The sequence below is a fragment of the Chrysoperla carnea genome, chromosome 1 (genome assembly GCF_905475395.1).
Source record: "Chrysoperla carnea chromosome 1, inChrCarn1.1, whole genome shotgun sequence".
Classification (NCBI taxonomy): Eukaryota; Metazoa; Arthropoda; class Insecta; order Neuroptera; family Chrysopidae; genus Chrysoperla; species Chrysoperla carnea.
The window spans coordinates 29,874,503-29,889,759 of record NC_058337.1 but is presented as its reverse complement, the minus strand read 5'-3'; the positions used below and the strand labels follow the sequence as shown (position 1 = coordinate 29,889,759).

General features: G+C 30.1%; 1 protein-coding gene across 2 annotated transcripts; it reads left to right on the top strand.

Annotated features, from left to right (window-relative positions):
* The first annotated feature begins 756 nt into the window (after positions 1-756).
* LOC123291123 (aminopeptidase N-like) lies at positions 757-14,896 on the top strand. Of its 2 annotated transcripts, XM_044871588.1 has the most exons (12): positions 757-1,716; positions 5,826-5,993; positions 6,277-6,585; positions 6,660-7,082; positions 7,984-8,232; positions 9,258-9,669; positions 10,933-11,132; positions 11,192-11,503; positions 12,905-12,986; positions 13,788-13,940; positions 14,012-14,133; positions 14,176-14,896. In XM_044871588.1, the coding sequence occupies exons 1-11, from the start codon at positions 860-862 to the stop codon at positions 14,096-14,098; spliced, it is 3,252 nt and encodes a 1,083-aa protein (XP_044727523.1). In that variant the 5' UTR covers positions 757-859; the 3' UTR covers positions 14,099-14,133; positions 14,176-14,896. The 2 variants fall into 2 exon arrangements, with proteins under 2 accessions (XP_044727523.1, XP_044727522.1); XM_044871587.1 differs by having other exon boundaries at positions 14,012-14,896.
* The last annotated feature ends 361 nt before the right edge of the window (positions 14,897-15,257 follow it).

Here is a 15,257-nt window from a genome sequence, read left to right as displayed (position 1 = left end):
GGACCATTTTAATATATTATGACTCTCAGCTCGTTTTGTAGTTAACCAATATAAAAATAAAATGTGCAAAGTTTGATGGGGGACATTATTTTCTGAAATCAAATAGTTATATCCTAAAAGGTTAGAGATAAAATAACTAATAATAATTAGAAACTTTCCCAAAATTTGTCATTATTACATTTAATCGAAATACAACACGCTAGTTACAACAAACATGCTTTAGCCAAAAATTGCCTGGGCTTAAAAGTTAATAACACAAGCAAATGACCTTAATTGTTCTTCATAACTTTTTTCTAGGAAATTTTTCTAAATCTAGCTTATTTTCTTTCGATTTAATGCAATAATGACTTATTTATATGTCTCATTTCCACCGAAATCTAACGATTTCCAAATGTTTTGAATAAAAAATATTAGTTTTTTTATGAGGATCAACTTTCTGAATTTAATGTTATTCTATCTCTTATCTTTTAGAATCTAAATTGACTATTAAAGCCACCCGGAGAACTAGGTCCAATCTGATGTCTGAACATAAGATCCCCCGTCAAAATCGGCAACTTCTTTCAGTTATTATTTTTATTTTTTATCGACGAGCTAGTGGCCATAATATATTATGATGGTCGATCCTGTATATATGATGAAAGGTGACAGTATGCCAAAGTAATTTTCCCAATAAACAATATAAGAATATATAAACAATTAAGTCTCTTAAAAAAATTATACTATTAAAAATTTTTTTCTATTTCAGAAATATGTTAAGCAACTCGTCATACTTAAGTCAGCCATTGATCAGTGATGTGGAATATTACCATAAAAACATAAATTCAAATCTCATCCAGCAAATCATATTGAAGGAACAAAAATGATGAAACACGAACCAGAAGCGTTAATGATGGATCATCATCAAACTCGTGGTGGTTTTCATACACATGGTGACCACGTCGCTGTTCATGCAATGAAAACAAATGATTACTTTTGGATACGTAAGGGCATTGCTGGAATAATATTAATAGGACTATTAATTGTATTCATTATATTCGGTTTTATCGTACATTTCTTATCAATATGTTCCGAACAAGATCCTTCTCATACTACAGAAAAGATTTACGCAAAAGATGATTTTTGGACTACAACTGAAAAATCAAATAATAATAATGTTTATTACATTGAGAATAATTTAAATGTACCAGAAATTTTACCTGAATCAACAACAGATAAAATTTCCACGACGATAAGGACACAACAGGAGTTAAATAAAACTGAACCAGAAATTAATATAAATTTATTAGATGAATCAACTAAAATTAGTTACAATGATTATCGTTTAACTAAATCAGTGAAACCAATTCAATATGAATTAAATATTGTTCCATTATTTTCAAAAGCTGAAAATAATATACCAGTTACATTTAAAGGTTTTGTTAATATTACAATTCATGTAATGGATTTAATTCATGAAATACGTTTACATGCGACATCAATGTCATTAAACGGTTTACCTAAAGTCATTAAAGTCAATAATGATGATCAAATTAATGAAAACGTTGTATTAAAAGTCAATGGCTATGAATTAAATGAAACAAATCAATTTTTAACAATTAAAACGAATAGTTCCTTATTACCAGGAAAATATTATTTAATTATACAATTTACGGGTGCATTTAATGACTTAATGCGTGGTTTTTATAGATCATCGTATACAAAAAATAATAAAACGGCGTAAGTATATTTTATTTTCATATTGTACCGTTTGTATGGAAGCCTGAATGCCTCACTGTCAATTTTTTAGATGTGTACCACCCATCAGTATAAAACCAACTTTTAAAAAGTCTCTAGTTCCTTTTCAACAAGTGAACTTGTGACTTGTGGCATCATGGAAACGAACCTTTTTGAAGATGTCGGTATTTTGTCATGTGCAGATTTCTAATTTTAACGTCATAATAAACACTTAATAATACTTTTAATGGTTAGAAATAAGAAATGTGGAAATGCAAAAGAAAAACATCAACAATTAAAGCATTATATTTTTTAAATAATATACTAAAGGAAATTTTGAAATAACTATACATAAGATAAATTATAAATCCGGACTTATATTTATTAATATTAATTCCAGACAGTTTCGGTAGTGTCTAATTAAAGAATAGTCATCACCGACAGACATCTTCAAAAAGGTTCGTTTTCATAATGCCACAAATCACAAGTGCACTTCAAAGTGAACTAGTGACTTTTCTAAAAGTTGGTTTTATACTTGTTTTAGTACATATTTAAAAAATAAGCTAGTGTAGCGCCACTTTCTCATAAATTGACAGTGAGACATTCAGGCTTCCGTACGTTTGTCCACAGGTGAAGTTTATTTTAACACTCTTTTATTAGCTTGACCTATATGTATGTAAAGAAATTCAATTTCATTTTCATTAACTTTCCGGATTTTGAATACTCCAATATTAAGGATCGATGATAAGACTAACACGCTCATAATATACCTGATATCATAACGAAAGTACGATTCGAAATAAATAATAGTGGAGGAACATACATTTGTGCAAGTGGTGCTCTTTGACTTTTTATTTAAAATTATAGATTTAAAAGTCCCCTTATTAATAAATAGACTAAAACGTGCGACATAATTTTTAGAATAATATAAAAGTCAATCTTCAAAAGCGTAAAATCATATATTATCTGTTACATGGAGAAATAGAAGGTGTCTCTGGAGTCACGGACGCCTTTGTTACATCAGGTAGAAAAGGTAGAAAACAAGGGCGACCGTTACTCCTGAGACACCCTGTATAAGAATACATGTACTGACTCTCAATCTGCCTCTCAAGCACCTCAGGGACAACATTAACTTAAAACTGTTCAGGTTCAGTATATTTTACAAAGCAATCGTTAGCTTTGTTTGATGAGCCGGTCTAGAATTTAGAGTTTCTTTAGCATTTTATTCCAGGATTTAAAATTTGGTTGCTTTCCTTGATTTTCTAACAGAATCCAAAGTAAGAAAATTGTCTGAAAAGAAAAGATCGAATAACACGATTTTTATACAATTTCTACTGTGCCTGTTCAAAATCAATTGCGGCTGTTACTTATTAATATAAGGATTGGCTTAATAAACAAAACCTGAATAAGATTGCCAAATTATTTTAATTATAATTTATTTTAGGATAATTTTTAATTTATCGAAATTATATTAAGCCACGGTTGACAAAAATTTTAGTAATTCCAATATTTACAAATTATAAATATTGTAATTAAAATAAATTATTAATAATAATAACATAAAAATAAATGTAAAAAAATTAGTTGAGTCATAAAATTTAAGTGTAATTTGTTTGTAATAGTTATACGTCCGGTTAGGATTGTTATTTTCCAAGTACAGGAAATTATTAAAAAACCTCAACATTTATATTTTTTAATTTCAAATTGTGGTGTGAAATTTTAACATGACTTCTGTACACAGATTATGATTATTAATTAAGGCTGTTATTTACAAATTTTTGATTGCCGTAAAACTTTGTAATTAAAAAAAAATCTTCTTAAGAATAATTTCTATAGTCCCCAAATATTTTGCAATTTTTCTTTCACCATTTTAATGGGAGGATATTTTTACCTGCTCTGGGACTAGAGTTTGTTTTATTCCACCGTACCTGGGTTTTAAAGAAGAAAATTGGAAAAAAAAAGGACTTTCGAAAAATAAAAGTACCCAGCGCAGGTAGAATATGAATACCTATAACATATTTAAATTTTAAATCGATAGGGAGATATATCCGTAGTGCTTGAAATTCAATTATAACTTTAACTATTCTTATCTAGAAAATTGATTTTCTTTATACATGACTTTTTTTCGCCAATTAATATTTAAGAGGATTCTTAAAAAAATCAAAAAGTTTCACGTCAATCAAAAAATGTTTAAAATTTTTAGTACAAGATCCGAATTAGGGTCGACCTTCACCCATCTGTTTACCGAATGAAAGTTATTTTTTATGAAATGTAAAATATTAACAAATATTCCTGTAACGGGTTGCCTTAAAAAATATGGTCCAGACCATTTTTAATATAAATATCAAAACTTGGAAAGCTTGTAAACATTATTTTTGACCAATATTTTGTGGCCAATCATATGCCACCGTAATTGTAACAAAATTATCTTTATTTAGATATGCGAGTCAATGAATTAACAGATGCACGTAATTACTATTTTCAACTTGTATAAATGCGATAATAGTGAACGAAAAAAGGCAAACAACATAGCTGCTGCATATTCTTTATGGCTTTTACTTTCGAGTAGATCAAAATTCGTAAGATATGCAAGTCAGTGAAAAATTTCTAAAAATTTTACTCTTGATATTTTCACTAAAAGTAGTCTGGACCACATTTTTATAGGCAACCCATTGCAGGGATATTTGTTAACATTTTATATTTCATAAAAAATAACTTTCATCCGGTAAACAGATGGGTGAAGGTCGATCCTAATTGGGATCTTAGACTATTTTACATTACATTTGTACTAAAAGGTTTGTACCATTTTTAGCCTGGGAAACAATACTTAACAGCTTATCCCTACGAAAATACGTTAAGATATGTAAAACTGGTATTTTCGATATGGCTTTATGAAAAAATTGGACAGATAGGTGGCGGTGAACCTACCTCTCATTTTACACTGAATTTTCCTAACCTACTTTCACAAAATTAATTATTTTTAGCATAATTAAATACGGGGAAGAGGGGCATATATGCCACTTTCTTCTATCTACTAATTGGGATTAGGCGAAATCCGTTACAAGGAGATAGGTTTTTCGCTACCTATCTGGCTAACTCGCGATGCATCTTTGTCGAAAACTATTTAACGTCCTGTATAAATAAAAGAAACTGTATAAATTTTGATGGTTAATATTTCTCCCCTGATTACAAGTACGAAATCGAGCCCGTACAAGCAGCGAACCTGGTGGGTATGGAGCCTTTAATTGACTAAATTAATAAAAAAGTTTTGCAGAATTTCAATTCATTGATGATCACTTACAGGTCGATCGGGTTTCGCTGCTTGTATGTATTTTAGTCGCCAGTTAATATCGCAGTGTAATACTTTTCTATCACCGTCTCTCACTAGACATCCAGACGCGTTTTTAAGGAATATTACCAAAAATGATTCCTTGTTGCACTCCTAAATAGGAGGCAGTAGTCTATACGTTTCAAGTGATTAAGTTCAGTAATTATTTAAAACTGAATGTACCTTTATGATCTAATGTGCCATTGATACCCAGATTTGTAACTGCCGTTTCGGAGAACGTCTATATTTTTTAAGAGTGACAAATTTTATTCATTCACGTAAATGGAGGTTGTGTGATTATTATCTCTAACACTATATTTCAATTTTCTAAAATACAATAAATATATTTGTAATTTATTTGTCCCTGTAATGCTATGACAAGCATTTCATTCTAATCTATCAACGCTATTATTTCTTCGAGGAAGTCTCGATCAATTAATGACATCTTTAAGGCTTGTTTTCAAGTTTTTATAAAAAAAACAATTTTCCAATTCCAAGTGATCTTCTCTATCGAGCCAATCATAAAAACGAGTTGACCTTTAACTGATTTTGAAGGGCAAGGTTCAATGAAAGCTAGCTATGAGATGTACCCCTTTGATGCAAACAATTTTTCTTTATCTGGCATACCTTTGAAAAAAAATTTCATTAAAGGATGTGTAGTTAGACTTCTGCGGCTTATTGTATATGTATTAAACATATTATATGATTATGGATTCCTTTGATGTATTGTATTCCTCAGCTTACCGACAAAACTACATATTATTCTCAATTTAATTATTTTCAGATGGATTGTTGCTACACAATTTGAACCAACAGATGCACGACGAGCGTTTCCATGTTTTGATGAACCAGATTTTAAAGCACGCTTTCGGATACGTTTAGGTCGACCTAAATATATGTCTAGTTTATCAAATATGAATTTAGAAGAAACATTAAATTATACAGAGCTCACGTAAATATTTCTAAATTTTTAGCACAAGCTTACGTTTTGTTCAACTTTTTCTAGCCATAAGTACACTAAATCTCAAAATTAAATATCTGAACTAAAATTTTTGGATGGTTCAATATAAAATACAGCTTTTTGGTTAATATTACATACACCATGTAAAGAATCAGCTATTCAAGAATCCAGATGAAATTGAACAAAATTAAGCTACTTTGCCAAAAGAGCATAGGGTCATACCAAATTATATTTTTACGCCGCATTACGTAAATTATTTGTATTATTTTTTTAGCATATTACCAGAATTACCCTCCGACGATTTTGTGTGGGATATCTTCAACAATACAGAATTAATGTCGACGTATTTAGTTGGATTCGCAATATTAGATTTTAAATCAATACGGCATTTCAATAATTTCACTGTTTGGGCACGTGAAAGTGTTATTAAAGAGGCGCAATATGCGTTAGATTTAGGTGAACAAGTTTTAAAATATTTTGAAGGCTTTTTCAATATTAAATATCCATTACCTAAAATGGATATGCTTGCATTACCTGATTTTGCTGCTGGTGCAATGGAGAATTGGGGTTTAACAACATTCCGGTAAGTCAAACATTAGACTGTTGTGGAACTTAGCAAAAAAATGTAGTTTAGTAACTTATAAATTATCTTTATAGAGAGTCAGCAATGTTATATTTAAAAGGTGTATCACCTACAGAAAGTCGTATGAGAGTGGCTACAGTCATTTCTCATGAACTAGCACATCAATGGTTTGGTAATTTGGTCACACCAAAATGGTGGTCAGATTTATGGTTAAATGAAGGTTTTGCCAGTTATGTAGAATACATTGGAGTTGACTTTGTAAATCCAGAATGGGAAGTTAATGCACAGTTTGTTATTGATGAAGTACATTATGTAATGGGATTAGATTCATTAGCATCATCACATCAAATCTCTGTAGAAGTACATCATCATGATGAAATCAACGATATTTTTGATCGAATTTCTTATAGTAAAGGTGCATCCATTATACGAATGATGGATCACTTTTTGTCACGTAATACATTCCAAAAAGGACTAACTACTTATTTAAACGAACAGTAAGTACGAAAATAATGACATGCATTTTTTCCCACATATGAAATATACAGCGTGTCTACTTAAGCTGGCTACACATGGAAAATTTTTTTAGTGTAAGGTTTACGAATAAAAATATAAAATCTTATTAAAAATTTCTCCTTGCGAAAATATTAACTTTCAGGTATTCACTTTTGACATCGAATGTACGGGGTGTCCACAAATTGAAAAAGTTCGATAGGAATGTTAATGGTCGTTTAGAAATGTAGATCATTTAGAACAGACAATTTGGGAAACGGTTCAAGAAATCACACCCGAGATATGTAATTCTTCTTTTGCAAAATTTTTTAAATACTCTCCTGCATATCTCGGGAGTGATTTTTTGAATCGTTTGCCTTATAATCTGTTCTAAATGGTTACATTTCTATTATCTCTCTAAACGACTATTAACATTCTTATCGAACTTTTTCATTTTCTAGGCACTGAACCCTGGACATTCTATGCCAAAAGTGAATAGCTGAGTTTTAATATCTTCAAAAGCAGAGATTTTTATAAACAATAATTTTTTTTTGTAAACATTATAATCAAAAAATTTTCTGTAGGGAGCCAACTTAAGTAGACATGCTGTATATTGTTAAGAAGTTATTTTCTTTCTTTTGTTTGCTTTTTGGAATATTGAAAAAGTAAGTTTGGCAATAAAAAAAATTATAAAGTTTTAACCAACATCATCGTCCTGGGCTCTATGTATTTTTTCAATTCTCTATTAATTAAAATAATAAACATCTAACAAAAAATATTGTGAACTGCTTATGCCAAAAAAAGCGTCGATTAATTGATGAAAATTATTATTTCTCATGGAGAATAGAACTCCCTCAATTCATTATTAACACAATCTATTTTTTTTTTTAATTTTATCATTTGTAGAAAGTATGGAAATGCTGAACAGGATGATTTATGGAAATGTCTAACCCATCAAGCACACTTAGACAAACATTTAGATGAGAATATGTCTGTTAAAGACATAATGGATACATGGACATTACAAGTGGGATATCCAGTAATAACCTTAACTAGAAATTATGAACATAATACAGGGTTATTAAATCAAACGCGCTTTTTATTAAACCCTAAAAATGTGTCAGGCATTAATGCAAACACAACGAACGAATTATGGTATTTATAAGCAGTTGCATTGTATATATATTCTAGCATAATATTTTGTTTACTCTCTCACAAATGATTTGCTTCGAATTTTGCTATTTGAAATGAAAGGGCTATTTTCTGTAAAGCAAATTGTTTAATCATACCAAAAGAGTGGTTAATTTTTAGTGTTATTGACTTTCTCTTCAAATCAAAGTTTTATTTATTTTTATTCGCAATTGGCTTGGAAGAATCAATTTTCATTATTAGACTCCAAAATTTTTTCATAAACACTTAACTGGTATCGAATATTCAGTTAATTTGTAGAAAATATATAATTTTAATGGCCACAATGTTCTGATAACAGCATTCTTTTCCTAAAAAATGAAAAGAAAAACTGCAACCATGGATTTAAAGCCCAAAATAAAACAAAATTAAAAATTTTCTAAGCTTTTGCACGGTACAGTGTTGTTGATTCGTCAGAAAAAATGCATTTAGAACTTGTAATTGTGGCACACTTAAAAAAAATTAAATTTTTCATTAAGAAATGAACGTTTTCTTCTTTCCGTCCAATTCGTAATTGAAACGGGGGCTAACTAATAAGGATATTTGTCCAATCGGTTGTCACCCCGTTCTATTCTTTTAAAAATGTAAGTGGGTGTTCGATACCGATCATAAAATTTCAAATGATTTAAACTAATTTTGCTTAGATTAATATAAATAAAAAGATCCAAAAAAATTGCGCAGCCGTTCTACACTAATCTACACTAATTTATTGATGTCTTGTGCTTTTGCTTGCCATTTTTCTCCAAATTAAACCTTTCAAACTAAAACAAAAATAAATAAATAAATATTATCAGTTCATCCATTTAGGCGCTACGGTGCCACACACAGACAGACAGACAGACAGACGTAGCGTTCAAACTTATAACAGTTATAAAAGGAGGTGTTTTGCATTGGGGGTTGAAAATTAAGCAATAAATATTCATTCTTGACAATCAAATCACATAAATATAAATGTGAATTAATAATTAATACTCTGTTTATTACAATACTAGGTATGTTCCAATTAATGTTGCAACAAAACTATCAGATTTTAATGATACAAGTCCACAAAAATGGATGAATACAAAAACGTTAAAATTAGACAATTTACCAAAAGAGCGTTGGGCAATTATCAATATACAAGAGACTGGATTTTATCGAGTTAATTATGACTATGAAAATTGGAAATTGATATTCAATCAGTTAATCACAAATCATACAGAAATACATGCATTAAATCGAGCACAAATATTAGATGATTCAATGAATCTAGCACGCGCTGGATTGTTAACATACAATATGGCATTAAGTTTAACAACATATTTAAAAAATGAACGTCATTATTTGCCCTGGAAAGCTGGATTTAATTCATTAGCATATATTAATTCAATGCTAATTCGCACAGGAGATTATCATTATTTTAAGGTTAGTGCGTTCTTCATGTACTCCTAATAGGTACTCACGTTCCCATAGTAGGTTGGATCAGCATTGATATGCCAAACTTTGGTTTGTCAACCCTTTTGGAAATATTTCAGACGAACGGCTTAAAATGACTTACTTATTTTGGAAAATTCTTTTTGTATTAATGTATTAATCATGTTTCGCAAATCGAACCTCGTTTCACCAACATTCGTCTAAGCCTTGGAAAAAGCTTATCAATCATAATTTAGATTGTCAGCCCTTACCCAATTCTTGACAATGGCTTATTAATCAAACCTCAATTTGCTAACCCTTAACCAAGTAGTGATGAGCACCAAGGCCAATACACGGGTAATTTGCTCTGTGTCTTACACATTGATTTTGGTTCTGTTATAATTAACTGCTCCTGTCTAGCATACTTGGTGTTGTACTTTGATTTTGCTCTTACACATTTGCTAGACCAAACAAGACTTACAAGACCAAGACCAATAAGTAAGGCAAAGATAAACTCATTACACTAAATTCGTTAAACAATTATAATCAAATATAGTCTGCATTTTGTTAAAATATATTCCCTTAAGGACCCACAATAAAATGTGTTTTATTGTGGGTCCTTAAGGGGGTATATTTTAACAAAATGCATAATACAGCCCACAGAAATGCTCATCTTAATTTGAATAAATATAGTCTGAATTATGGTCTGGAACTTGATCTCGCTACCAAACCTTGGCCAAGCTTAATAAGTCTTGGTTTGCCAGTCCTTGTCCATGCCTTAGCCAACACCAAGCAACCCACTTTTAGTTAATTCATATCTAAATACGCTTATCTAAAGCGTATCTAAATACGCTTTTATGATATTAGAGACAATGGATGCGATAGCAGAAGCGTTTAATATTCAGCAATCACATATACTGGATCGAACCCCGGTTATGGCAAACGCTTTTATTCAATATACATCTAACATGTATAAATGTATAAACTGATTATTTCAAGAAATTATTTTACATTGATCACGTCAAATTTTAAGGTCAATCGGAGCCATAGGAACGAATTTAGAGGTTCAATCCTTGTTTACTGGAGTAGGTAATCAGAATATACATATATAAAAATGTAAAATCATATATGGGCGGATCAGAATATATAAGGACACATATGAGAAAATTTTTTGATTTGACCATATGTGTACATATCAAGCACTAGTAGATTATATCAGGTCTGAAAAATTTTTCACGGGCAGTCTTGTTTTAACATAAACTTTTTCTTATCCAGAAATACGTTTTAAACTTAATTGAAACTGCCTACAAACAAATTGGATTTACTGAAAAATCCACTGATAGTCAGTTGGAATTATTGTTACGTATCGATTTAATACAGTGGGCATGCTTATTGGATGAATATAAATGTATGCAACAGTCTGTGACAATGTTCCAAAATTGGATGGTATCACCGGATCCAGATACATCAAATAAGTAAGAGTTAATAATTTTTATTACTTATACTTTAAATTTAACTCTTATGATTTTTACAGTATTCCTGCCGATATTCGTGGTATAATATATTGTACAGCCATACGCCAAGGTACTGAATTAGAATGGAATTTTGCGTGGAACAGATATATAAATACAGATTTAGGTTTTGAGAAAGAAACATTATTGAGCGCATTGGGTTGTTCACGTGAACCGTGGATTTTAACACGGTATTTGGAATGGACAATATCGGAAAAAAGTGGTGTACGTCGTCAAGATGTGACACGTGTATTCTCAGCAGTAGCACATAATCCAATTGGACGTGATTTAAGTTTTGATTTTGTTAAAAACAATTGGAAACGAATTGATAAATAGTAAGTTATTTAAAAAAATGAGATTGTCCAAAAAAATGGGTTGCAATTATTTTCTAGATAAATAAGTTGAATGAAGAAAGCACGATCTCTCATATGAAAAAAAAAGTTTTCTACAATTAGTTGTTTTGAATAAATATATATTTATTATTTATAATTATAAATATAGATAAAATACTATTTTTGATTACCCGGAAAAAACTGGATTATATATCAGGATATGCCCGATGATTTTTTTTTAATAAAAAAAAAATGATTAAACTGAGTTCACAATAGATCTAGTAGTAGTTGTACACTTGTTGCAGATCTACTTACATCACAATTAATGTACAGTAGTTCATCGGTGACAATAGTTCATCAACGTGCATAACCGCACATTAGTGTTGGTCTACATTTATATCAACAGATGTAGTATAGTAGACCAACACTGATGTACGCTTATGTACGTTGATGTAGTATAGTTCATCTGCTGTTGATATAAATGTAGACCAACACGATATACGAGTATGTACATTGATGTACTCTGATAAATAGATGAACTAATGTATATCAATTGTGTTGTAAGTAGATATACAGTCTATACAGACGAACAAGTGTACATCTAGTAAGATATAACTAGATCTATTATGACCTCCTTTACTTCCTTTTTATCAAAAGGACTCTGTTGAGTTTGAGCAGAAATTTAGACCACGTGGTCAGTTGAAAAAAAGAGCAGCACACCGTAAAAATAAAGTTACATCAAACTTTATGACATTTTAAAAAGTTTAAACTACTCGTGGGCAGGTTGACTTTGTTGTGCTCTGAGCGACTTTTAGCAAAAGAGGTATGCTCCGAAGTGAGATGGATGATGTTCTCTATGTATGTTCCGAAGTGAACTACCTTGAGAGCTGAGATGCTCCGTATAGTAACCATTGCCCAGCAGTGGTTTAAAGATAGCTTAGGTTTCTTATTCTCAGGATTTATTGTGTCAGTACTGGCTAAATAAATTTATATTTAACTATCGAATAGAGATAACAATTTAAAATATTGCAAATTTTGGCGCTGAACATAACTCAATTTTTTCAGCTAGATGAAACCTATTTTTACTCACTCAAAGCCAGCGTCAAGCATCACCATGAGGTTATATCTTAATACCTAGATCAATTTTAATATCATTCTTACGTTTTTTGACTGCACTATAATCATCTTCACATATAAAAGCTAATCGTAATTATTTTCCTAAATCTTTGTCTCAAGAGAGATATGTTACTAGTTACTAATTTGTCGAAGCTTTCATCAAAAATGACAAAAAAACTTTGATAAATTACTAGCAGTTTCCCTCCCGCTTTGATAGACCATTCTTTTATATTTCTCATTATATTCAAAAATAGTTGGATTGCTAATCCTTGTTAATTTTTTTCACAGCTTTGATTCATCTGCGAGTTTGCTAATATCAATTGTAAGAGCATGTGTTCAGGAGAGAAATACAGAATTCGAAAAACTTGAGGTAAGATTTTTTTGAGTTTTTAATGTAATGCAACTTTGACAGGCTTGCAGGTGCTTATTTTTACATTTTCAATCCTACTAATCACTGTAAGTTGTATGGTTTAAAAGGTGATTGTAAGTCAAGTTTCTATACATTTAGACTATTAGACTAGATAAATTGCAGTAGCTGTTCATGTGAAATACACTTAGATCAGTAGGCACAATATGATAGGTACTTAAAAATAGGTTGATCCATTGCTAGCCATTATTCCTGAACCATCCGTGGTTGCTCAATCATAGCGAAATGGATTCGATATCAACAGATATAAGCTCTGAGCTCATGCTGCAGTATTCGTGATGCACTGGTAGGCTACTTAAAATATTCAGAATATTGATAACCAGGATCCTTGTAGAGCCGCTCCTTTATATTTTTATATTTATAGAGGCCCTATGTAGAGAGGTATCTTCTTCAGAATTAATCAGATATTGGCCTTTTTAAAAATAGTTTAATCTAAGAGTAGTTTGCATTTGAAAAAGGTACACCTAGATATTTATAAACCAGATTTATGCTGGAATGTCTCAATGTCTCCAATATCAGGTTTACATTAACATTCAACGACAACATCATTAGAGAACATCACCAGTTGTTTTCTTGAGATTGTCACAAAATATATTAATTTGACTGCACGTTCCGTTTTATCCATTCCGATACCTCTTTAACGGCATCCATTTTCGCTTTCAAACTTAAGTGATCAGCCTGAAGAGCTTCGGACTTAATATTTAAAAAACAAAAATTTAATTATTATTATTTTGTCGTTTACAGTTGTTACAATGGATCAAAGGACATAATAAAGAATTGGGTGTGGGCTTACGCAGTATTCAACAGGTTATTGAATCAATTGATGCAAACATTCATTGGATGGGAATGTATAAAAATAAAGTTTCTTCATGGATTCAAAATTATTTAAAAAAACCGGTAAACTTATAAAAGTTAAATATACTTTTATCAATCGTTTTTAAAATAACAAATATTTCATTTTTTTATAGATTTTCGAACTTTCACTAAATGATGTACAAACCAAAACTGATCGAATTTTAACACCAAACAAACAGTATCAAGCTTTACACTATTAATAAACGGATGAATCTCTTTCATTCATAAACAAAAAGTTTCCTGCGAAATTAAAGTATCAGAATATTTCAAGTTTTAGTTCACAGTACGTATTCGGATATTTTTACATTGTTTATTACATATTCGAATCTTCAGGTTCATTGTTACGACCTTGAAGTATATATCGTGCATTTTTTGTGACATAGAGGAGTCTACCTACTATTATTTTTAACTTAAAAAAATTTCAAACATAGGCGTTTTCTTTCACGAAATTTGCAAAATTATGAATTTAGTGACCAGGTTAAAATTAGTTAACAGTCGTTATTACGTTATTTTTTCATACACAACAAGAAAAAAGGATAAAAATTCAAAATTCTTTTCTTCCAATAAATATGCTCTATCATGCACAGTATGCAGGCCGGGTGTTGGATAAAAAAAATATTTTAATTTTTGCTCAATTATTTTCTTAGAATACTTAAAACACGAATACTAACTGATTTTAAACTTCCTACTAAAACAACAAATTTCCGAAATAAAAAATGCAACGGTTTCAAATATGTATTCTGAATACGTATTGTGGACTATTTTGTTTTATAAAAATATAAAAATTTATTCCACATACACTTGACCACCATAATCACTACTTATGTTTTTAAGTGTAGTTTTTATTAGTCATAATTTACACGTTTGCTCGCATTTTTAAATATTTTTAAGTTCATCAATGAGATAATATTACGTTGTGAATTCATCGAATGTTATTTAAGGCAAATGTACCATATTGCAGGATGTTCAGGCATAAATGCACTTTGAAGCTGATTATTGAAATAAATATAAATATTTCCACTATAAAAATTGGTTTGTCGTACAAAATGATTTATTGAGAATTAATTTTGATCATTTTTTCACGTCTAAGTCTTTAATTTATAGTATTAAACGTTAATTTTCTGGACTTCGACTTTGTCTCTAAATCCGTGATAAAATTTGGCTTTGAACCTGATTCCGGGAATGGAAGTACCTACATAATTCCAAGATACACACATTAACATAGATAAATTTAAAAAATTGTTTTGGTTAATGTAATTAAGTTTATTGAGTATTTTCATTTAAAATTTGATTGAAAAATAAAAACATTAAAATTTTTTATTAATTTAAAAAAAATCATTACAAGTTATATTGCTGAAT